The sequence below is a fragment of the Rana temporaria genome, chromosome 1, assembly GCF_905171775.1.
Source record: "Rana temporaria chromosome 1, aRanTem1.1, whole genome shotgun sequence".
NCBI lineage: Eukaryota > Metazoa > Chordata > Amphibia > Anura > Ranidae > Rana > Rana temporaria.
Genome location: NC_053489.1, coordinates 247,527,991 through 247,554,107, shown reverse-complemented (window position 1 = coordinate 247,554,107; position 26,117 = coordinate 247,527,991). Strand labels below are relative to the sequence as shown.

Below are 26,117 nucleotides of genomic sequence, written 5' to 3'. Positions count from 1 at the left end.
ATGGCGCCCGCAGCCCCTCTTCGCATCGGTAAACTCCCTAGGTGAAGCACTCTCCCAGGGGGTTACCTTGTGGGCGTGCTCATGAGTCCAGCATTTGCGTTCATAGACACAGAATGCCAGACTCGTCCCTGTCCCCCGGCGCCCACGTCATTGGATTTGATTGAAAGCAGCGGGAGCCAATGGCAATCGTACAGTGTGTCTCTGCCGAGGGAACAAACAGCCTCAGGTGAGTAAAACAATTGGGCCAGTCACTGTCAGAAGTTTTTTCACCTTAATGCATACAATGCATTAAGGTGAAAATACAGGAGGGTTTACAACCCCTTTAAAGATCTACGACTTTTTCTATATAGACAAAAGGCCTATTTCTCTCAAATATTATTCACAAATCTGTCTAAATCTGTGTTAGTGAGCACTTCTCCTTTGCCAAGATAATCCATCCACCTCACAGGTGTGGCATATCAAGATGATGATTAGACAGCATGATTATTGCACAGGTGTGCCTTAGGCTGGCCACAATTAAAGGCCACTCTAAAATGTGCAGTTTTACTGTATTCGGGGGTCCAAAAACCAGTCAGTATCTAGTGTGACCACCATTTGCCTCACGCAGTGCAGCACATCTCCTTCGCATATAGTTGATCAGGTTGTTGATTGTGGTCTATGGAATGTTGGTCCATTCCTCTTCAATGGTTGTGCAAAGTTGCTGGATATTGGCAGGAACTGGAACACTCCTGTTGTATACGCCGATCCAGAGCGTCCCAAACATGCTCAATGGCTGACATGTCCGGTGAGTATACTGGCCATGCAAGAACTGGGAAGTTTTCAGCTTCCAGGAATTGTGTACAGATCCTTGCAACATGGGGCCGTGCATTATCATGCTGCCACATGAGATGATGGTCATGGATGAATGGCACAACAATGGGCCTTAAGGCCCCGTACACACGACCGAGTTTCTCGGCAGAATTCAGCCAGAAACTCGATCGGAGCTGAATTCTGCCGAGAAACCCGGCGTGTGTACACTTTTGGCCGAGGAAGCCGACGAGTTCCTCGTCGAGCCAAATAGAGAACATGTTCTCTATTTCCTCGTTGTTCATTGAGGAAAGTTCGCTCGCCGAGATCCTCGGCGGCTTCACACAGAACTCGACGAGCAAAACGATGAGTTTTGCCCGTCGAGTTCCTTCCTCGGACGTGTGTATGGGGCCTCAGGATCTCATCACGGTATCTCTGTGCATTCAAAATGCCATCAATAAAATGCACCTGTGTTCGTTGTCCATAGCATCAGTCCCTACACTCACTATGCAGTGCTAGGTGCTGGCAAGGACAATTGGCATGTCCAAGTGCTGTTATTAGGGACAGTAGACAGTCCAACCCAGAGCCAAGCCAGAATTTACACACTGATTTTGGAAAGGCCTCCAGCAGGGGAACTTTGCAGGGAACGTAAGGGGCAGCAGAGGGGACAAGCTATCTGGTTTTCAAAATACTCAGTGTTATAAAACTAGTAAACTATATTAATTAAATACATAAGAAATGTCCTTAAAATTAAACTTTATGAAATCTTTAACCTTCTTATTGTAGAGACCCCACAAGCACCCTCTATTAGACTGACACCTTCATACACTGTGTATACTAAAGAAGAATCTTTTAATTTGACCTGCTCACCACCAATTGGTAAACCAGCAAAAGGAATACAGATTTACCAGGAAAACAAGAAAATTCATGAAGGGGATCCATTGCACAGTGATTATACAATATCTGCATCCTCTGAAAATGCTTCTGGGAAATATACATGTAAATATTGGGTGGAAATTAATGGACGGAACATCAGCTCATCAGAGAGTGACTATGTGACAGTCATTGTAACAGGTGGGAAATTATTAACACAACTTGAATTAAACATGGTTTGTTTCTAATATGGTTTCATATTTATAGAGATGTGGTAGAATAGGGATATGGTACAGTGGAAGTCTAATTATATGGATTTAATGTTTGTTTCTACTTCGCAATTTTACTCATAGGCAAACATTAACTACTTGCCTACTGGGTGCTTTTACCGCCTTCCTGCCCAGGCCAATTTTCAGCTTTCAGCGCTGTCACATTTTGAATGACAATTGCTCGGTCATGCAACACTGTACCCAAACAACATTTTTGACATTTTTTTTCACACAAATAGAGCTTTCTTTTGGTGGTATTTAATCACCACTGTGTTTTTCATTTTTTGAAAAAACAAACAAACAAATGCTGAAAATGTTGAAATAAGCTAAATATAAATTTTCATAGTTTGCTATAAAATTTTGCAAACAGGAACTTTAATAAAATTGTATGTAATCTTTAACCTTATTGTAGAGATCCCACAAGCACCCTCTATTAGACTGACACCTTCATACACTGTGTATACTAAAGAGGAATCTTTTACTTTGACCTGCTCACCACCAATTGGTAAATCAGCAAAAGGAATACAGATTTACCAGGAAAAGGAGAAAATTCATGAAGGGGATCCATTGCACAGTGATTATACAATATCTGTGTCCTTGGAAAATGTTTCTGGGAAATATACATGTAAATATTGGGTGGAAATTCATGGACGGAACATCAGCTCATCACAGAGTGACTATGTGACAGTCAGTGTAACAGGTGGGAAATTATTAACACAACTTGAATTAAACATGGTTTGTTTCGAACATGGTTTCATATTTATCAGTGGCGGGCACTCTATTAGGGGCACCTGCCTTCCCATGTGTCCGGCCCCCTAATTTACATGCCGGATGCATGGATTCCAATGTTTTTTTTTTTTTTTTTAAGCACGTGATCAGGGGTCAAGTCCTGGAGAAAAAAGTGTGGGAACTCCCACCCAAGATCCACTCCCCCACCAAAAAAAAAAATTGATACGCTCATATGCAAAATTACTAAACCGCATGTTTTTTTAAGCAAGTTCTTTCTAAATCCTGCGATAACTCGCGGCAGACCTCTGCAATGTCTCCTGGGAACAATGACAAAAGCTCCCAGGAGGAATTGCGGCATCGAGGAAGTGACGGAATACCCGCACACTACCCGATGAATCCATATACAGGAAGCGGCCAGTAACATAAAGGATTACTAAGGTTCGCCTGCCCCTGACAGTGACTCGAGCTGGGCATCATCGCTTAGTGAAGGATTGGCTCGGGCGGCTCGGCTGCTCTCGGCTGTTCTAGTCCTGCAAAGGAAACTGCGTTCCTGCTGTGAAAAAAGTGCAGGAACTCCGTTCCCACGCGTTCCCGCAGGACTAGAGCCCTGCACGTGATTATAGCCAGAGGCTCTAATAGGCTTCAAAAAAGCATGGGCTTGGGGCGCCCTGAGCCAACCAAATTGCGCAACAATTAATATTCGCTACTGTCACACTGATTCTCCTCCCGGCCAAACAGAAAGTGGGTCTTGAAACCTGTTTCCTGATTATCCGAAAGCAGAAATCCAGATGTTGTAGAATAGGGATATGGACCAGTGGAAGTCTAATTATATGGATTTAAGGTTTGTTTCTACTTTACAGATTTACTGATAGGCAAAGTTTAACCACTTGCTTAATGGGGACTTTTACTACCTTCCTCCCCAGGCCAATTTTAAGTTTTCAGCACTGTCGTACTTTGAAAGACAATTGCACGGTTATGTGACACTGTACCCAAATAACATTTTTGTAATTTTATTTCACACACATAGAGCTTACTATTGATGTTATTTAATCACTACTGGGTTTTTTATTTTTTGCTAAACAAATAAAAAAAGCTGACATTTTTAAAATAAATAATAATTTTTCATAGTTTGTTATAAATTTTTGCTAGCAGGTAATTTTTCTTCTTCACTGATGTGTGTTAAAGTGGCTGCACTGAAAAGCACTGATAGGCTGCACCAATCGGCACTGATGGGCACTGATAAGGCGGCATGGATGGGCACTGATGAAGAGTCACTGATGAGGCTGTACTGATAGGTGGCACTGATGGGCACTTCTAGGTGGCACTGATGGGCACTTCTAGGTGGCACTGATGGGCTTTAATAGGCAGCATTGAAGAGCACTGAGAGGTGGCACTGATAGGCAGCGCTGATGGCCACTGATAAGTGGCACTAATGGGCACTGATAGGCAGCACTGATCGGCACTGGTAGGTGGCACTGATAGGCAGAACTGACAGATGACACTGATGATGAGGCACTAATTGGCAGGGCTGGTGGGCACTGATAGGTGGTACTTGTGGGCTCTGATTGGTAGCCCTGGTAGGCCCTGATTGGCAGCACTGGTAAGCACTGATTGGCAGCACAGGTAGGAATTGATTAGCAGCACTGGTATGCACTATTGGGACCGATGTCACTGTAACACAAAGAGAAAAACAGATAACCGGCTTGTGCTTACATCCTGTGATCATGTGGTAAAGGATCGCTGTGATTGGCCCTTTACCCCGGCCTGGTATCAGCCCAGTCCAAAGGATTTGTCGATCACAGAGCATACCGCCTGCGCGGGACACCCATGTACGCCCTCCCGGCATTGTAAGCTTGTGTTGAAGCCATCTTTTGGCTATAGCACGGGAAGGAAGTGGTTAAAGGTAATATATGGTCACAGCATTCACTTTTATTTTAGAACATCAGCATAGTTATAGTTGATGATCCAACAGAATCTTACTTGAAAAATCTCCTTTCATGTTGTGAGTGCTGCTGCTCTGCTGGCCGTCTCTTTCTACAACTTCTTGGATTGTAATGCATTGCACCAGTGATCAGTAGATTGCTGGTGCCACGCAGGTCTACTGCAAACCTGGGCCGCCTTTTTTTAAATTGCGACAGCTAGTCGGGGGATCCCCATTAGCTGTCAGGGGGGGGTGGGGTCGGTCTGTCCTGAACATGTTATACCCTGAATATGGGTGTAACCAGGGGCAACTCATGGGGCCCCCCCGGGCAATGGGAGATTATGGGGCCCCTGGGCAATAAGAGATTATGGGGCACCCGGGCAATAGGAGATTATGGGGCCCCCAGGCAATAGATTATGGGGGAACACAGTATACACACACACATACAGTATACATACACAGTATACAAACACACAGACACACAATATACACACACAGTATACATACACACAGAATACACATACACACACTGAAAAGGTACTGGATGGGCGGGGCAGCTATAATCTTGGGATTTTTTTTTAAACACAGATTTTACATACTGTCCCTGGTTTTACTGAGGCTGGCAATCCTGATGGGGCCCCCTTGTGGCATGGGGCCCTCGGGCAGTGCCCGAGGGCCCGAATGGTCAGTCCGCCCCTGGGTGTAACATTTAACATGTTACGAAAAGTGAACTTATCCTTTAAGTTTTGGCAATAAACCCTGGAATCTGGTTGGTTATAATGCACAACTGCACCAGATTCTATGTGCTCCAGTTTTACTAAATCACCCCCAATGAGTCAACACAATGATAATACAGTGCAGTTAGCTCAGATACCCTTTAACTACTTCCAGCCCAGGCCAATTCTGACATTTCTTTCCTACATGTAAAAATCATCATGTTTTTTGCTAGAAAAATACTCAGAACCCCAAACATTATATATATTTTTTTTCAGCCCAAAAAGACCCAAAGAAATAATGGAGACTGTTGCAATTTTTGATGTCATTGTGCAGTGATTTTTCAAACACAATTATTTTTGAACGGAATACATTTTCTTTATAATAATGCTTTTATCGGCCCCTACACTCACTATGCAGTGCTAGGTGCTGGCAAGGACAATTGGCATGCCCAAGTGCTGTTACAGGGCACAGTAGACAGTCCAACCCAGAGCCAGGCCAGAATTTACACACTGATTATGGAAAGGCCTCCAGCAGGGGAACCTTCCCGGGAACAAAAGGGGCAGCAGAGGGGTGAGCTATACAGCAAACCTTTTAGTCCAGTTTTAAAGTACTCTGTGGTATGAATGAAAAAACGATCTTATAAAATTAGTAAACTATATTAATTAAATAGATAAGAAATGTCCTTAACTATAAACTGTATGAAATCTTTAACCTTCTTATTGTAGAGACCCCACAAGCACCCTCTATTAGACTGACACCTGCATACACTGTGTATACTAAAGAAGAATCTTTTCATTTGACCTGCTCACCACCAATTGGTAAATCAGCAAAAGGAATACAGATTTACCACGAAAAAAATAAAATTCATGAAGGGGATCCATTGCACATTGATTATAAAATATCTGCGTCGTCGGAAAATGCTTCTGGGAAATATACATGTAAATATTGGGAGGAAATAAATGAACGGAACATCAACTCATCAGAGAGTGACTATGTAACAGTCAGTGTAACAGGTGGGAAATGTTTCTAATCCTAATGGTTTCATATTTATAGAGATGTGGTAGAATAGGTATATGGTACAGTGGAAGTCTAATTATATGGATTTAAGGTTTGTTTCTACTTCACAATTTTACTCATAGGCAAACATTAACTACTTGCCTACTGGGCGCTTTTACCCCCTTCCTGCCCAGGCCAATTTCCAGCTTTCAGCACTGTCACATTTTGAATGACAATTGCTTGGTCATGCAACACTGTACCCAAACAAAAATGTTGACATTTTTTTCACACAAATAGAGCTTTCTTTTGGTGGTATTTAATCACCACTGTTTTTTTTTTGCAAAACAAACAAATGCTGAAAATTTTGAAATAAGCTAAATATAAATTTTTTTATATTTTGTTATAAAATGTTGCAAACAGGAACTTTAATTAAATTGTATGTAATCTTTAACCTTATTGTAGAGATCCCACAGGCACCCTCTATTAGACTGACACCTTCATACACTGTGTATACTAAAGAGGAATCTTTTACTTTGAGCTGCTCACCACCAATTGGTATATCAGCAAAAAGAATACAGATTTACCAGGAAAAGGAGAAAATTCATGAAGGGGATCCATTGCACAGTGATTATACAATATCTGCGTCCTTGGAAAATGCTTCTGGGAAATATGCATGTAAATATTGGGTGGAAATAAATGGACGGAACATCAACTCATCACAGAGTGACTATGTGACAGTCATTGTAACAGGTGGGAATTTATTAACACAACTTGAATTAAACATGGTTTGTTTCTAATATGGTTTCATATTTATAGAGATGTGGTAGAATAGGGATATGGTACAGTCTAATTATATGGATTTAAGGTTTGTTTCTACGTCACAATCTTACTGATAGGCAAAGATTAAAGGAAATGTATGGTCTCAACATACACTTTTATTTTTGTAGCATCAGCATTGTAATAGCATTACAAAGAATAGTTATATTTGATATAGATTGCTGCTGCTCTGCTGGCCGTCTCTTTCCACAAATTCCCAGATCCCCTGCATGCTTTCAAGCGTCACCTCTGCTTTTTACTCAAATATTTTATTGAAGTTTTAAGAATTAAATATATAACAGTAAGTATACATAAATGATATAAATCATATAATAAGTAGACTACACAAAATGCTCCACAAAGGGAGAATTCAAATGTTGCATAGGTACATGTCATGTCCAATAAAGGACAAAAACAAAAAGAGGAAGAGGGGAAAGGGGTGGAAAAGGAAAGGGAAGGGAAAGAGGAAAAAGAGAGGGAATACATACATATAACAACGGATAATAACCTCATCAAGATCATATAAGAAGGAGTGTTAGGAGAGAATGAAATATAAAAATTTCACGGAGATGCATTGTTGAACGAATGAAACTCAGTGGAATTTTTAAAGTTTAACCAACAAGCCCACTTGTCATAGAAGGATTTTGGTGAATCCCTGGATTGAAAAATTAATTCTTCCATTTCGGCAATGTGTTAAATTTTCTTAAACCAGTCTGAGATGGTAGGAGGTGAAGATTGTGTCCAGGGCCGGTGCAAGGATTTCTGCCTACACAAGCGAAGCTCCATTTTGGCGCCCCCCCCCCCCAACGGCCACCCACCTCCCTTGCAAAAATGTTTCTTTCAATAATTTTTTTATATAAAAAAAACACACTAATTTGTGCTTTTGTAACTACGCCACACCAGAAATTCTTAGTATAATATACACCATACTACTAAATGTAAAACATACTGGACCCCTTTACATTACACAGCACCATACACCACTGGACCCCTTTACATTACATAGCACCCTGCACCTCTGGACCCCATTACACAGACACCCCCAACAGTTCAGACCCCCAACAGTGCAGACCCCCACAGTACAGACACCCCTATAGTGCAGACCCCCACAGTACAGACACCCTTACAGTGCAGACCCCCACCCGAAACAGTACAGACACCCCTACAGTGCAGACCCCCACCCCTATAGTGCAGACCCCCACAGTACAGACACCCCTACAGTGCAGACCCCCATACCCCACAGTACAGACACCCCTATAGTGCAGCCCCCCACAGTACAGAAACCCTTACAGTGCAGACCCCAACCCGACACAGTACAGACACCCCTACAGTGCAGACCCCCACCCCTATAGTGCAGACCCCCACAGTACAGACACCACTACAGTACAGACCCCTCTATAGTGCAGACTCCCACAGTACAGACACCCCTACAGTGCAGACCCCCACAGTACAGACACCCCTATAGTGCAGACTCCCACCCCTACAATGCAGACACCCCTACAGTGCAGACTAGAGGTAGACCGATATGGGTTTTTCTCTGGCCGATACCGATGTCGATATTTCAAAATTGGGGCGGCCGATGGCCGATATTTTAGGCCGATTTTTGCGGCCGATATATTTTTTTTTTTTTCATTATCTCAGAAAATCTAGGTTGGGGAGGAGGTTATTGTTTAGGGTGGAGAGGTATCAGCCTATCAGTGTCCAACAGTGCCACCTCATTAGTGTCCACCAGTTCAGCCTGTCAGTGCAACCTCATCACTGCCTACCAGTTCAGCCCATTAGTGTCCATCAGTGCCACCTCATTACTGCCCACCAGTGCCACCTCATAATTATTAAAAAAGAAAAAAAATACAATCTTAGTCATTTTAAGGAGGGGGGTACAGAGAGGTGGTTGTGGAGGAGGGGGGTACAGAGAGGTGGTTGTGGAGGAGGGGGGGTACAGAGAGGGCTGTAAAGCTACTTCTCTGTGCCCCCTCCCTCTACCGCCACCTCTCTGTACCCCCTCCTCTACAGCCACCTCTCTGTACCCCCCTCCTCTACAGCCACCTCTCTGTACCCCCCTCCTCTACAGCCACCTCTCTGTACCCCCCTCCTCTACAGCCACCTCTCTGTACCCCCCCTCCTCCACAGTCACCTCTCTGTACCCCCCTCCTCCACAGCCACCTCTCTGTACCCCCCTCCTCCACAGCCACCTCTCTGTACCCCCCTCCTCCACAGCCACCTCTCTCTGTACCCGCCTCCTCCACAGCCATGTGTTGTGGAGAGGGTGGATGGTGCTAGGCGTGGGTGGGGATGCGTTGTAGAGAGGGGTGGGTGGGGATGCGTTGTGCAGAGGGGTGGGTGGGGATGCATTGTGGAGTGGGATGGATGGTGCTTGGCGTGGGTGGTGATGCGTTGTGGTGATGCGTTGTGGTGATGCGTTGTGGAGAGGGGTGGGTGGTACCCGCCTCCTCCACAGCCACCTCTCTCTGTACCCGCCTCCTCCACAGCCATGTGTTGTGGAGAGGGTGGATGGTGCTAGGCGTGGTTGGGATGCGTTGTGGAGAGGGGTGGGTGGGGATGCATTGTGGAGTGGGATGGATGGTGCTTGGCGTGGGTGGTGATGCGTTGTGGTGATGCGTTGTGGAGAGGGATGGATGGTGCTGGGTGTGGGTGGGGATGTGTTGTGGAAAGGGATAGATGGTGCAGGGGATGCGTTAGACAGGGATGGATGGTGCTGGGTGGGGATGAAGATGATTGTGTTGCATTGTGAAGATGGATGAGGATGACTCTGTGGGGATGAGAGTTACATTGTGAAGAGGATCTCCACAATGTAACTCTCATATCCACCCAGAGTCATCCTCATCCATCTTCACAATGCCAGCCTGTCAACCTCAGCCAGGTTTCCCTTTAAACAGGAGTTTAATTAAAGTCTGCAGGGGGGGGGGCACAGTAACACACACAATTTCTGTGACTTACCCTCCATCCATGCTGCTTCCTGGTATTTATACAATAACATCATTAGCATGTGACAAACCCGATCGTGGCCAGCACTAGCTAAACTTCTCTTCCTTCCCTGCTGAAGGGAGCATGCTGGCTGCTTGTAATTTTTTTTTGTGATGGACGCTGATGAGCTGACCAGCCAATCTGCATGCACCTAGCCCTATCAAGTGCCTGCAGATTGGCTGGTCAGCTCATCAGCGTCCATCACAAAAAAAAATTACAAGCAGCCAGCATGCTCCCTTCAGCAGGGAAGGAAGAGAAGCTTAGCTAGTGCTGGCCACGATCTCCTGCTGGGGGGAGTTACTAGTCAGGCAGCAGAGACTCGGGTTTGTCACATGCTAATGATGTTATTGTTCTTCTGCAACAGCTCGCCGGGGGAGGGGGCGGGGCAGTGCGGTGCCAGTGAAACTTTTTCTCCCTCCCTTCTCCTCTACAGACGCCGTTCCCGCAGGACCCGAGCCCTGGAGCGGGACACCGGGCGCCGGAGGGCGGCGGCAACTCCGGACAAAAAAAAAAAAAAAAAAAGGTCATCTTTCCGCCCCATCCCAGGCTGCGGACCTGCCCGCCCCAAGCGGCCGCTTGGTCCGCCTGGTGGTTGCGCCGGCCCTGATTGTGTCCATCTAATAGGTATACAAAGCTTAGCAGCATTGATAAGGTGAAGCATTAATGATTTTTTATAAGTGTAATAAGGGAATGAGGAATGGTGTAGTAGATATTGGGCAGCAGTGAAATCAGGAGTGAATGTTGTAATGCGAGAAATTAAGCGATGGATATCTTTCCAGAAGGGCTTTATCAGAACACATTCCCACCATATGTGTAAGATTGTACCTTGAGCAGAGTTACATCGCCAACATAAAGGCGAAATGTTTGCATTATATTTGTGAATGATGATAGGAGTCCTATACAATCTAGAGTACAATTTATAGTTATTCTCTTGGGTCTTTTTTAAGAACTATATATCCCATGGTACCTTTCTGCCTGGGCACAGATTAGCGCTGTGGGCACTTCAGATCCAGCCCACAAGTGCTGCTCCACCCATCTCCCTCCTCTCTTCACACACTGTACCGAGCGGTGTGAGAAGAGGGGAGAGCTGAACCGGACATGTAATGGTTTGTTTACAAGTGATCGCTCCATCATTGGACGCAGCTATTACATGGTAAAGGACCCCTGTTATCGGCCCTTGACACCGATTCAAGATGCGCTGGGTCCCGACTTTAGGTCACATATAGCTGTTGAAACATGAAGATAATATGCTTTGGCTGGAGGTCCTCTTTAATATCAATCTCCTCTATTTTTCTGTTACAGATACACCTCTGGCTCCTTCACTTTCTTTAATTCCGATGCATCCAGTTTACATCAGAGGAGAATTTATCAAACTCACTTGTACTACACCTTTTGGCTCCACAGCTAATAGGATTGACTTTTACAAAGACAAACAAAAAATTGAACCGCAGCATAATGGCACAATGAATATATCTACAGCTGACATCACTGATTCTGCTAAATACTCATGTCAGTACAATAAAAACATTCTCGGAAGAAATATTCATTCAATTCCTAGTGATGAAGCCACAATTAAAGCAGTAGGTAAGGAGCTTAGGTATAGTAATGGTGTATTAAGGAAATACAACATGGGGCTTAGTGCTATGGTTCAGTTTAAGGGGAATGTATAATAGCTTTTTAAAATCAATACATTTTTGTAATTTTAGCACTGTTTTAAAGAGTCTCCTCATGCACCACCCATAAATGTAAAGCCTTTGCACCCTATTTATGTGTAGCAAAATCCCGGGACCCCTGAAGCCCAATAGTGATCTCCAGAGTTAAGGACAGATGTAATCTTTCAGTGTAGAGTGGGCTACAAGGCATGGTGGGTGTAATGCAAGATGAACAGGTGGGCACCAGACACTTTTTGAATGCAAAGAGATTTATTGTCTTTTAAACAGATCAGTGGGAGAGAGGATTAGGGCCAGGACACCCTTAGGTAGATGCAATGTTAATTGTCAGACTCCGAGACTTCTATAGGTGGACAGCTCTACAGGTGAAGGCCTCCAGCCAGAGACCACTTCTGTATAGGTAGGACCACTGTCTCCTATGACAACAATCTTGTAGCTGTTACTAACAGTAAAGGTATTCAACTTTCTGCAATACAAACAGTTCTCTTTACCCCACACTCACTCACTGTGAGTCTTCACTCAACGAGCTCCCAGTCTCTCTCGCTAGACTTCAGATTCACTAGCCACTGTATCCCCTGAGCTCTTTCACTGTAGCACTCCGTATCTTCCTCAAGCGTCACCCTGCTTCACTGCTGGGTCCCCGGCTTGGCACTCACAGATACTCCTCAAGCTTCAGCCCCGCTGACATGTTAGGTCCCTGGCTTGGCACTCCACAAGTGTCACCTCTGCGGTCCCGCTGGGTTCCTGGCTTGACACTTGCTGATGCTTTTCCACTTCTTCAGCGTCCCCAGTTGGTGAGAAGTCTGCTCTGGTACTGGTCTCAGCTTACTCACAATGGTCTCCGGTAGCAAGGTGGATGGTCCCTTTGTGGCGAAAGCTTACCCTCTACCTCCGACAACGACTGGTTCCCCGGTCGATAGAACTGTCACTTCTGGATAGACCCAACCCTGAACTACTTATGGATAGGCTCTCAGATAGCCTAGCAGCCAGATATCCCCGGGATAGGGATTCGATTTATGGCTTAGCAGCCCATGGCAATACAAAACACGTCCACCCAGACAGCCGTCCAGGTGGCACAGAACCTATATCACCTGACTTCACCCAAATAAATAGGTTCTCAAAGCAGACTAAGGGACCCAAGAAGATCCCTGCCTATTGGCTGAGACATCCCATTCATTCCTAATCTGTCCTTGCAATGCCCTTGTCTTATCTAATGTCACCATTAGGGTGAAATCAATTGACCTCCTAACAATTGGCCAAGGCAACTATCACTTGGCAAATAAATGCAATAGCAACACTGCCTAAACATCAGGGTTCTACATCTGTAAAAGAGAGAATATCAAATTTACATGCTCTCCTCCTAATGGGCTAGAATTGAAGGGTATCCAATTCTTCAGAGAGCAAATCATCTTACCTGACACCCCATTGAGATTCTTCTCACACGTTATACCCAGTTCTTCCAAGACAGTGTTAGAAATTATTCATGTGTCCTCTGTGTTAACCATGATGAGATACAGATATTTTCCCAAAGGAGCTTCCCTGTTATCAAAATAGTAGGTTTGTATTTTCTGAGGTGTGCAGGTAAGGTATATGTAACAGTGAACTTTTATTTTTTGTTCTTTTTGGTCTGTTTATAACACTGCTCAAAGAAAATGAAAGGAACACTTTTTAACCAGAGTATCGCATCAAGTCAATTAAACTCCTGGGATATTGAACTGGTCAGTTAAGTAGCAGAGGGGGTTGATAATCAGTTTCAGCTGCTTTGGTGTAAATGAAAATAACAACAGGTGCACTAGATGGGCAACAATGAGACGACCTCCAAAACAGGAATGGTTTTACAGGTGACTTTTTTTCCCTACTCATCTTTTCTGATTGTTTTTCACTAGTTTTCCATTTGGCTAGGGTCAGTGTCACTACTGGTAGCATGAGGAGATACCTGGACACTGTAGAGGTTGCACAGGCAGTCCAACTCCTCCAGGGTGGCATATCAATATGTGCCATTGCCAGAAGGTTTGCTGTGTCTCCCAGCACAGTCTCAAGAGCATGGAGGAGATTCCAGGAGACAGGCAGTTACTCTAGTAGAGCTGAACAGGGCAGTAGAAGATCCTTAACCCATAAGCAGGACTAGTACCTGGTCCTTTGTGCAAGGAGGAACAGGATGAGCACTGCCAGAGCCCTACAAAATGACCTCCAGCAGGCCACTGGTGTGAATGTCTCTGACCAAACAATCAGAAACAGACTTCATGAGGGTGGCGTGAGGGCCTGATGTCCTCTAGTGGGCCCTGTGCTCACTGCCTGGCACTGTGGAGCTTGATTGGCATTTGCCATTGAGCACCATAATTGGCAGGTCCGCCACTGACACCATGTGCTTTTCACAGATGAGAGCAGGTTTACCCTGAGCACATGTGACATACATGAAAGGGTCTGGAGAAGCCGTGGAGAACATTATGCTGACTGTAACATCGTTGTGGGTCAGTGATGGTCTGGTGAGGCATATCCATTGAGGGATGCACAGACCTCTACAGGCTAGACCAGTGGTTCTCAACCTGGGGGTCAAATGATGATTTACCAGGGGTCACCAAATCCTGGGCTGCTTATGAAGCCTGCACCACTGTTCCAGCCTTTTTGCGGCTGCCCAGCTGGGCTGTTTCTGGAGCCCACGGCCACCCACTCAGCCTCTTCGCAGCCACCCATTCAGTTCACGGCATGGCTGGGGGGCAGAGACTAGAGGTCCGCTGACTGGTGAGGATTGTGAGATTAGAGGGGCAGGAGGAGGAGACCCTATTTCCTGATTTCAGCATAGGCATCAATGCTATGAGACACCACAAAGTCAGAGACATAGTGGGTAACACTACCTGTTGATTATAGTTGCCATTAAAAGTCTCTGCTACAGTTCTCAGATCAGCAGGGGATCTTGATCAAGAGCACCCAAGGGTGATCAGAACTCTCCCCGGCATTGCCACTCACCCCATTCCCCCCCACCAAGGAGTAAGAGAAGGAATAAAAATAGAGAATACATGGAAATGAGAGGAAAAGAGGGAGAGGAAGAAACAAAAATGGAGAGAAAGAATAAGAGAAAAAAAATAAAGATGGCTAAAGAGAGGGATGGGGGGGAAAATAAATTAGGATAGAGAGAGATAAAAGGGAAAGATAGGAGAAGAGAAAGAGTAGTACATCCTAAAATGTACCATATGAGGTTTTAATATTGTACGAGTGGAGGGGCTCAGGGAGCGCAAAATTTCCATGGGTTAGTGGCTCAAATTACTTGTCGTGCTGACAACCCACACCACAAAAATAATTTTACTGTTAGGGGTCCCCACAACTTGGGAAATTTTATCAAGGGGTTACGGCACTGAAAGGTTGAGAACCACTGGGCTAGACAATGGCACCCTAACTGCCATTAGGTATTGCAATGAAATCCTTAGACCCATTATCAGACCCTAAACTGGAGTGGGTCCTGGGTTCCTCCTGGTGCACAACAATGCCCAGCCTCATGTGGCGAGAGTATGCAGCCAGTTCTTGGAGGATGAAAGAATTGATACCATTGAATGGCCCCCACGATCACCTGACCTAAATCCAATAGAACACCTCTGGGACATTATGTTTCGGTCCATCCAACGCTGCTGTTCAGGAGCTCAGTGATGCCCTGGTCTAGATCTGGGAGGAAATACCCCAGAACACATCTGTCATCTCATTAGGAGCATGCCCCTACATTGTCAGGCATGCATACAAGCATGTGGGGGCCATACAAGCTATTACTAGTACCATTTTGAGTTGCTGCAATGAAATGTCAGCAAAATGGTCTAGCCTTCTTTTTTTTTTTTTCAATAAAGTTTTTATTGAGTAAAAAGTATATGTAAAGACATACAGTATAAAATAACATACACAAAATACGAGTAAAGAATAACCAAAAATAATATCAGTAGCAGTAATAGCCCCAATATTGGTGGCGAACAAAGTAATTGAGCAATAAGCACCATTAGAGGCATGGAGTCATATTGGTGAAAGATACATTCAAGAGCACTTATTGAAACATCATAACAGAAAATAAAAGCTAGCACTCGTGTCTTCCCAAGGTACTTCATGGCTTGCAAATCTGAGCCTTGTTTCGCTCAATACACAAGGGCTTAATATTGAAAGCCTTCAGATCATAAATAAAACTTAAAATGATAGTGAAGAATAGGAAGGAAAAGTAGAGAGAAGAATAAGAGAAAGGGAGAGAGAGCAGGGAGAGAAAGATAGGATGGGGGGGGGGGGGGGGGGGGGGAATAAGGGGAATTCCACTGCTCCTGGCCGCCACCTCAAAACAGAGAAGCATTCCAAACATAACACCGCAGTAGATTGACAGTAAGGTACATAACATCAGACAGGTTGAGACATAATGTCAGCATATGCCGACTTATATTTAAAGGCGAACCAATCGGACCATATTTTCTGTGACAGATCAGATTTATTCTTAAGAGAATAAGTGATATCCTCCATGTGATATATATGATCAACCGCTTCCAGCCATTGGTGCAGCGAAGGGACTACCGTCTGTTTCCAGAATCGGGGAATGAGGGACTTTGCAGCATTTAATAGATGTGGAGTGAGGGATTTTTTATACGATCTGATTGGTTCGGCCGTACAGTGCAACAATATCACCCAGGGGTCATTCGGAGTTTCAAAACCTTGTATTTCCTTCATCCAGTGTAGGATAGTTAACCAAAATGGGCGGATGAGTGGACAGAACCACCAAATATGCGCATGGGAAGCCTTCTCACCGCAACCCCGCCAGCAGAGCGGGGATGTCAGGGGGAAGATCCTGTGTAGCACTACCGGAGTATAGTGCCACCGGGTCAACAGTTTATAATTAACTTCTGCATACTTAGATGATATAGAGGACGTGTGGGCAAGCAACAAAACAGTGTCTCTTTGGGAAGGTGTGATTTCCTTTTGGAGATCCTTCTCCCACCTGGACAGAAAGGCCGGAGTGCCATGGGTGGAGATGGAGTACAACGCTTTATAAAAATAGGAGAGGGGCCTCTCCACTGGTCGGTCCTCAGCAAATGCAGATTCAACCAACATTAGGGCTGTGTCATCTTTGAGGGGTTGAGGTAGGGAGCGAACAAAAGCCGGCAATTGACGGTATTTCCAAGACACCATAGGTGACACTTCCGAAGACCCAACAATGCTAGAGAGAGGGGTAATGCCTGTTGAAGAAGCAACATGATGGAGGAGCGTTGCGGATCCCAAGGACCACGTCCGATGTTGTGGTTGGGCATTTCCAGGGGGGAAATAATTATGATCAGAAAGCGGCATCAGGGGAGAGTTGTACGGCCAGCCATGAGTCTTGCTTAATGAATCTCACACCATCAGGGTGGAACGCGTCAGAGGGGATGTCATAGCGGACAAGGACCTGAACTTCCGCGGGATCCACATTTGAGCATAAGGGTCTTTACCACACAGATCCATTTCCAACGATACCCAGAGTTTAGACATCCTATTATATCTCCAGTCCGAGATCCTGGTCAGGATCACAGCCTGGAAATACCGTTTGACATCCGGTAAAGCCAGCCCCCCCTCCCTCTTGGGCCTAATCAGTGTGTCCCTAGCAAGCCTGGGCCGCCTCCTGTTCCATACATATTTGCAAAATAGTGACCGTAGTATCGTGAAATATCCCACAGGAATCTTATATGGAATCATCTGAAATAGAAATAATATTCTGGGCAGAACGTTCATTTTCAGCACACTAATCCTCCCTAACCAGGAGTGTGATAATTGCGAGCACCTTTGTAAATCTGACTTAATCGCGTTCAGTAGGGGGATAAAATTTGTACGAAATAGGGATGCGGGATTAGCGGTGAGAAATATGCCTAAGTATTTCATCGAATGGACCAGCCAAATAAAGGGGAAGGATGCTTTCAATTGCGGCACAATACGAGGAGGAACCGTTAGGTTCAGTATCTCTGACTTGGATAGATTGATCTTAAAATTGGAAATCGCACTGAAAGAGTCGAAAGCCGCCATTAAATTTGGAAGGGTTGTAACAGGTTGCTGCACGTAAAACAGAATGTCGTCTGCATATGCAGCGTATTTGTGTTCAGTAGTGTCCACTGTAATTCCCTGGATATTCGGATTGTGCCTAATTGAAGATAAAAAGGGCTCAAGGGAAAGGGCAAAAAAGATGGGCGAAAGAGGGCAACCTTGTCTGGTTCCATTATAAAGTGTGAAGGATTCACTTAAAGGGTCACTAAAGGAATTTTTTTTTTTAGCTGAAATGATTGTTTACAGGGCATAGAGACATAATAGTTAACTGATTCCTTTTAAAAATGATTAAAAAATAGATAAAAAACAATCATATAATGTGCCTGCAGTGTAGTTTCGTTTTTGCTGTTGTTTGCTGGTTCTCTGATGTACAGAGAGCCACTAGAGGGCAGTCAGCCAATAGAGAGCAGTGATACTTTGTCTAAAACTCCTCAGCACCAATCCAGTTTCGTTTTACACACAATAATCACATTAGTGACCACCGTGAGAAATCTCCCAGCACTGTGGTTATCAGGAAACAGGCAACCAGGAAGTGTCCAGAACAGAGAGGATTTACAGCAACATTAAAAGCAAAAACGAACAATGAGGACATGAAACCAGGACTGCAGTAAGGTAAAGGAAGCTATTTAGCTAAAAAAAAAAATTCCTTTAGTGACCCTTTAATGTTCCATTTATACGTAACTGAGCAGTAGGGGAATTATATAAGGCTGAGATATGGGAAAGGAGAGGGGGACCCACGCCAAGGTGGGAAAGCGTGGCCATTAGGAATTCCCAGTCCACCCTATCGAACGCCTTCTCGGCATCTGTGGAAAGCAACAGGGTGGGCTGGGAGGTCCGTCGAACATGGGTTATTAATGACAAGGTGCGAAGAGAGTTATCTCGCGCCTCCCTACCGGGGATAAATCCCGTCTGGTCTCCAGAGACCCATCGGGGGACGAATGGGAGAAGCCTGTTGGCAATTACTTTAGCATATAGCTTAGCATCAAGGTTCAATAAAGAAATGGGGCGGTAACTACCACAGACACAAGGGTCTTTACCCGGCTTAGGAAGGACTGTAATGTGGGCGTGAAGCGTTTCAGGTCGAAAATATCCGTCTCCCGAGACCGCATTAGCATAGTTAGTCAAACGCGGAAGCAGAAGATCTGCGAAGGCCCTATAGTAAATCACTGTGAAATTACCGTGGCCTTGCGCCTTACCGTTGGCCATAGCTTTTAGTGCAATCTGCAGCTCAGAGACGGTAAAATCGCCATCCAGAGCAGCCAATTCCTCTGCAGGGAGTGTTGGTAAGCTAGCCTGAGCCAAATATTCGCGAATGAGCAGCGCCCTAGTATCCCTATCTTCCACTGTTTGCCTTACATGGTATAATGATTGGTAGAATGAACGAAATTCTTTGGCTATGGCCGAAGTTTTGAACACCAGAGAATCATTGGGGGACTTAATTTTAGGAATGAACGTAGCAGATTTTTTTTGTTGCAACGAGCGCGCCAACAGCCGACCAGGCTTGTTACCCCACTCATGCAAACCCTGAGCAACAACACGAAACAGTTGTTTCTGTTCCAAATGAAAGAGGTCTCTCAACTCCTCTCTCTTCCGGACCAGATCCTGGAAAACCGACAGCAACAACCCGGCCTTGTGCCTGCGCTCCAGGTCCTCAATCTCTCTAAGCAACTGCATTTGTTGATGGGTGCGCTCCCTTTTTTTCCTAGCTCCTACCTCCATAAATTTGCCCCGAATGTAAGCCTTATGGGCCTCCCAAAGCGTTCCCGGCGACACCTCCGGCGTTGCATTTTCCGCAAAATATTGAGCTAACGCATCCCCGATCACTTTTTTGTCTATATCCTCTAGTCTAGTAGTAGGTTATCATTAAGCTTCCAATTGGTGCTTTTAACCGGCACATAAGGGACAGTTAGCGAGAGGGAAATCGGAGCATGGTCCGAGATAGGGGAAACCTCAATGCACGTAGCAGTGGGGAGAGACAAGTGGTGGTGGTCTATTAGAAAATAATCGCTTCTCGAATAGGATGTATGTAAGTGAGAAAAATGAGTGTAATCTCTCACACGCGGATGCATAATCCTCCACACGTCAATCAATTGGGTCTCATGTAGACGTCTGCGTAAAAACGCTAGGCGCCTCCATGAGATGCACGAGGTCCCTAACGACGTGTCCACCAAGGGCTCCATTGGGACATTCAAATCCCCTGCTAGAAGAATGCAACCACAGGCAAAGTCTGTCAATTTCCTAAGGGTATTGGAGATGAAAGAAACCTGACCACGATTGGGAGCATAAATGGTCACAATCGTGCAAGGCATACTACCCAGGCTACCTTTCAAGAACAGGAAACGGCCCATAGGATCACTCATCATGGCGTCTAACACAAAAGAGGAACCCCTACGGAACCCAATAGCCACCCCCTTAGCATTACGAACATCCGAAAGGCTATAATACCACAAAGGATACTGAGGGGAGAAAAGCTTTACCGATGTGGTGTACGTGAGATGAGTCTCCTGCAAGAGAACAATGTCCCCCTGCAGGCGAGCCAGCTCCCTATACAATTGGTGTCTCTTACCTGGGGTATGCAGTCCCCGCACATTAAATGAAAGCAACTTCACCTTAGCCATAGTACTCGAGAATCAGGACTTCTCAGGGCTGACCAGAGGCAGAGGAAGACCTCCCGGGGGACGACGAGGAAGGGTGGGGCAGGAAGGGAGAAGAGGAAAAGAAAAAAACAAAAGATTAAATAGAGAAGAACACATAGCATCCATTTGTCAAGACACAAAAACCCCATTCGCCCCAGCGCCAACACATTGTAAAATAAAACGTTAAACCTAAAACTTAAAAATGAAAAAATGAAAAATTGAAAAAACAGAGCCAACATAACACATCAATCATAGGACTTATATCCCTGCCTGCGACCAGAGATCGCCAGCCAAAGTCCCGTCAGCTTAGCACTACAAAAATAGAAAAGTCAGTCTATCACGAGTCAGCAGGCAGTAGTCTACTAGGCCGCAGCAGAGAGAGAGAGACATCGGCAGGGAGGCCTCACCATGGGCCCCGGTGAAAAAATAAAACAGAAAAATAGAACAATGGCAGGGAAAAAATAAATCCAAAAAAGCAAACAGGATAAGGCATCAGGAAGAGGCCCAAGGTCAAGGGACTATGAAGGAGCAATAAGGAGACCACACCACCATAGATCAGCCTACAGAGGGAGAGGCCCCCTGGGTGGCTGAACGACGATTCCCGCGGCTAACTTTCTGCCAGTGTGGATCTGTAGAACCCGGCAGGGTAGGGATAGTATCTTGCCAGCCTGGAAGCTCGGGTGAGGAGATGTCGACGTCAGCACAGAATTTCTCCAGGTCTTCCGGGAACCGTAGAATGGCCGTTCTGCCATTTCTGTTGGCGATAAGAGCAGCAGGAAAGCCCCAGCGGTAGTTAATGGACGCCTCCCGGAGCTTCTCCGTCAAAGGTCGCAGGGCCCTGCGACGATCTAGAGTCTCTTTAGCCAAATCGGGGAAGAGGGACAGAGTGGCTCCATCAAAGTCCAGGGAGGGAATTTTGCGGGCCTTCCGCATGATACGCTCCTTCTCCTCAAAGTAGTGGATACGGCAAATGACATCCCTGGGAGTATCCGTAGATCGAGCGCAGGGGCGGAGGGTCCTATGGACCCTGTCTATCTTAAGCGGGTTGTCTGCCGCTAGGCCCAAAAGGCCGTTGAAAATACCGTGAACCGAGGGAAGGAGGTCATCATCACCCGTCGCTTCAGGGAGGCCTCTGATACGAATGTTATTCCTACTATTCCCGTTCTCTTGGTCCTCTATCTTGTAGAGAGCCATTCTGTGGGCAATAGCGAGGCTCCGAGTGGAAGCCTGCAGGGACCTGATGGCTGAGGCGTGACGGTCAAGCTGGAGCTTGGTCTCCTCCACCCGACCCAGTACCTGTGAGAGGTCCGCCCGCACTGCGGAGAGTTCTTTCTTTATGGTCCTCTCCAGGCCCTGGAAAAGCGAAGCCAGCTCAGTCCTGGTAGGCAGGTCATCCACACGGACCTCCGAGCGGCGGGAAGGGCTATCATCCCCGTCGGAACAGACCGAAGAAGCAGAGGAATGGCGCGTCGGATCCGACTTGCGGCGGGAGGCGGAGCTTGTGGCGGGATTCGCGCCTCGTGGAGAGCGGCCTAGGCCATCTGTGTCATCTGCCTCAGTCGCCTCCGCGGCCAGGAACCGCTTGATGGAGCCCAATTGTGGCCCAGCCTTGGGGAGAGACTTGCCCGTCTTCTTCCGCATAGATAGCTCTGGTGTACGGCAGATTTAGGAATGTAGAAAAGGCTAAAAATTGTGTCGGCGCCGGAGCTCGAGGCAGACACGTCTTCACAGCAGCATGTCCAGACCACGCTCCCAATAGTCTGCATATTTTTTTGATTTGATTTTTTCGGTGTCTTTGAATTCAGCCTTCTGTAGGTTGATAATTTTTCATTTCCATCAAAAGATGTGACATCCCTTCATTCCTAACACATTACCCAGTCCATATCAGTACTGTATAGCTATCCAGATCCGGATGTTTTTCCCCATTAAGATCTGATGTGTTTTCAAAGTGTTTCTTAAATTTTTTTGAGCAGTGTATATTATTATATTAATATTATTATTGAGCTTCCTTTGCAGTGAGGTTTCCCCTGCATTGCTAGGATTAAATGCTTGTTTAGATCCAGAGGACCAGAACCAGCAGTTTTACTTACCTGATACTCTGTTCCCCCAGCAGCTGGCCTCTACTCCCCTACACTCTGGCTCTGAAATGTGCCTTGGCCTCCTCGCATCCAAGACAGGGCTATGGGCTTTGATGACCTCCGAGGACCTGCAACCACCAGAGGTCTAACTAAAGATAGAGGAATCTGGACATCCTTCCTCCTGCTGGCGACCCGTCTAGCAATGCATCCTAGAATTCTATTTGCTTTTCCCACTGCCTGGCCACACTGCTCATTTTGAAGTCATCCGAAAAAAGTGCTGTCAAATCCTTGTCCTCTGTAATGCTGGTCAACACTGTATCCCCAGCACTACAGAGCAAAAAAGACTTGGGAATTCTTATTTAAAATGACTGCAAAATGAGCAATTGAACAAGCTCAAGTTATAAGCTGATAGGCTACCATGCACAGCTTCACCAGATTCTTAGTGGTCCAGTTTTAGTAAATCACCCCAACTGTGTCCAGCTCTGGAGACCTCACTTACAAAAAGATATTGATAACATAGTACAAATACAGAGATGAGTATCAAAAATGGTGAAAGGGCCTGAGGGATAACACATGTCAAGAGAGACTTCGGGAACTTAATATGTATGGGCTGGAACTGGCAGGAACTTAACTGAAACTGGCTCAAAGGAAACTACCACCAGAAGTTGCATAAATGCTTTATTTAATTTCCTAGAACTGCTGTCATTAAATGGCGGCCTGCTGTCTGAACAAGGACCGAGCAACGCTCCTGTCACAACTGTCAAGCAGCCAGTGTGTTGCCGCATTTTGACGTTGCGTGTGCGCAACCCTGGTTGCTGGGTTGCTTGTGTGATGTCACACCCCACCCTCTGCTGTTAGCGGCTCCCGGCTCGCCTCTTACTCCTTGCGAGGTATGATACCTCACAGCTTGTGGGGCACATTTTTTGTTAAGGGGATCGCTAATGAGCATATTTTGTTAAGGGGCACACTGATTGGCACATTTTATTGTGCCAATCAGAGTGCCCCTTAACATAAAATGTGCCCATTAGAGTGCCTCTTTACAAATTATGTCTATTAGGCCCCGTACACACGGCCGAGAAACTCGACGAGCAAAACACATCGTTTTGCTCGTCCAGTTCCTTGTGAAGCCGCCGAGAATCTCGGCGAGCCAAGTTTCCTCATTGACAAACGAGGAAATAGAGAACATGTTCTCTATTTGGCCCGACGAGATCCTCGTCGGTTTCCTCGGCCGAAAGTGTACACACGACCGGGTTTCTCGGCAGAATACAGCTCCGATCGAGTTTCTGGCTGAATTCTGCCGAGAAACTCGGTCGTGTGTACGGGGCCTAAGAGTTTCCCTTAACATAAAATGTGACCATTAGCATGCCTCTTATTTTATGTTAAGAGGCACTCTGATGGGCACATTTTATGTTAAGAGGCATTCTGATGGGCCCATTTTATGTTAAGGGACACTTTGAAGGGCATTAAAAAATGTACCCATCAGCATGCCTCTTAACATAAATGTACCCATCAGAGTGTCCCTTAACATAAAATAAGGTGCATGCTGATGGGCACATTTTATGTTAAGGGGCACACTGAAGGACACATATGTTAGTGGGGGCACACTGATGGGCACATATTATATTAAGGGGGCACTCTGATGGGACCCAAAAATACAGTTACCCAAAATTAACTATATAAAGAGCAAATCATTCACACCATAACAAATGATCTATATAAATCAAAAGAATTACATTACATTAATGCATCAATGCATTAAAAAAGATGTTAAAAAAATGATAATAATTCATGACATGAAATGCTGTGCAAATCAATAAAGGTGCATCAAACTAATAACTAAACTAACCAATTAATATACTGTATCTACAGGACATTATTTAAATTGAAAAAAAAATCTATCTTTTTCAAGTTGGTTTAAAGCTAAAGTTTAGTTCATTAAATTAATTTAGTTTAGTTAGTTCATTTTTGTTTGCAATGCAGGACATATTATGTCATTTTTTTTCAGAAAACATTCTTAATAATGACACCAGTGGCGGCCCATCAATAGAGGGCGCAAGGGCGCCGCCCCCTCATAGCTATGCATCATAAAAATAAATAAATACATTTTAAAATATAAAATAATAATAATGGCCCTTTTAAGTGTGTGCAGAGTGCCGGAAACACGGGTGCTATGGGAAGCATGACGGGTTTGCAATTACGTGATTGCAAACAAGAAGCTCTGTTGGCTACATTTAGAATGTCCTTGGGGTGCAGAGCTCTGTGCCCCGAACACTCCAATTGTAGCATTGTTTTCTGCTGTGGTTAGTGATTGATGGGTCCTGCGCTGTCACTTCCAGTTTCTCAAGTGACTCATCCCGGCTGGTCCAAAGGTGGATGAAAGGCGACTTGCTGTGAGTACGAGGGGGGGAGAGGGGTGACACCTGATGTGAAGGGGGATGCTGATGGGGATACCTGATGTGAAGGGTGATGCTGATGGGGATGCCTGATATAAAGGGGCACTCTGATGGGGACACCTGATGTAAAGGGGGACTTTGATGGGGACACCTGATGTAAAGGGGGAACTCTGATTGGGACACTCGATGAAAAGGGGACTCTGATGGGGACACCTGATGTAAAGGGGGACTCTGATGGGACACCTGATGTAACGGGGGACTCTGATGGGACGCCTGATGTAAAGGGGGCACCTGATTTAAAGGAGGACTCTGATGGGGACACCTGATGTGAAGGGGGACTCTGATGGGGACATTTGATGTAAAGGGGGCACCTGATTTAAAGGAGGACTCTGATAGGGACATCTGATGTAAAGGGGGACTCTGATTGGGACACCTAATTTAAAGGAGGACTCTGGTGGGGACACCTGATGTATAGGAGGACTCTGATGGGGACAAATGATGTGAATCAGGACTCTGATGAGGACACCTGATGTAAAGGGGGCACCTGATTGAGACACCCGATGTAAAGGGGGACTCTGATTGGGACACCTGATGTAAATGGGAACTCTGATGGGGACACCTGATGTAAAGGGGACTCTGATGGGGACACCTTATGTCAAGGGGGACTCTGATGGGACACCTGATGTAAAGGGGGACTCTTATTGGGACACCTGATGTAAATGGGGACTCTGATAAGGGACACCTGATGTAAAGGAGACTCTGATTGGGGGCACCTGATGTAAAGGGGACTCTGATGGGGACACCTGATGTAAAGGGGGACTCTGATGGGACATCTGATGTAATGGGGGACTCTGATGGGACACCTGATGTAAAGTGGGCACGTGATTTAAAGGAGGACTCTGATGGGGACACATGATGTTAAGGGGGACTCTGATGGGGACATCTGATTTAAAGGAGGACTCTGATAGGGACTTCTGATGTAAAGGGGGACTCTGATTGGGACACCTAATTTAAAGGAAGGCTCTGATGGGGACACCTGATGTATAGGGGGACTCTGATGGGGACAAATTATGTAAATCAGGACTCTGATGGGGACACCTGATTTAAATAGGGACTCTGATGGGAACACTTTATGTAAAGGGGACTCTGATGGGGACACCTGATGTAAAGGGGGACTCTGATGGGGCACCTGATGTATAAGGGGAATTTGATAGGACACCT

The 26,117-nt window shown here is 45.6% G+C and overlaps 2 protein-coding genes across 2 annotated transcripts in view; both read left to right on the top strand.

Moving 5' to 3' along the window:
* Window positions 1–11,765, top strand: LOC120909364. The gene is made up of 5 exons (XM_040321159.1): window positions 1–28; window positions 1,573–1,860; window positions 2,275–2,628; window positions 6,754–7,041; window positions 11,395–11,765. Exons 1-5 carry the CDS (start codon window positions 1–3, stop codon window positions 11,760–11,762), a joined length of 1,326 nt encoding a protein of 441 aa, XP_040177093.1. The 3' UTR covers window positions 11,763–11,765.
* Window positions 11,766–24,682: 12,917 nt separating this feature from the next.
* The window catches only part of LOC120909278, a 32,753-nt gene continuing 31,318 nt past the window's right edge, over window positions 24,683–26,117 (top strand). Inside the window, exon 1 of the mRNA XM_040321052.1 lies at window positions 24,683–24,803. Coding sequence (XP_040176986.1) covers window positions 24,683–24,803 — 121 coding nt within the window. The remainder of the gene's footprint in view (window positions 24,804–26,117) is intronic.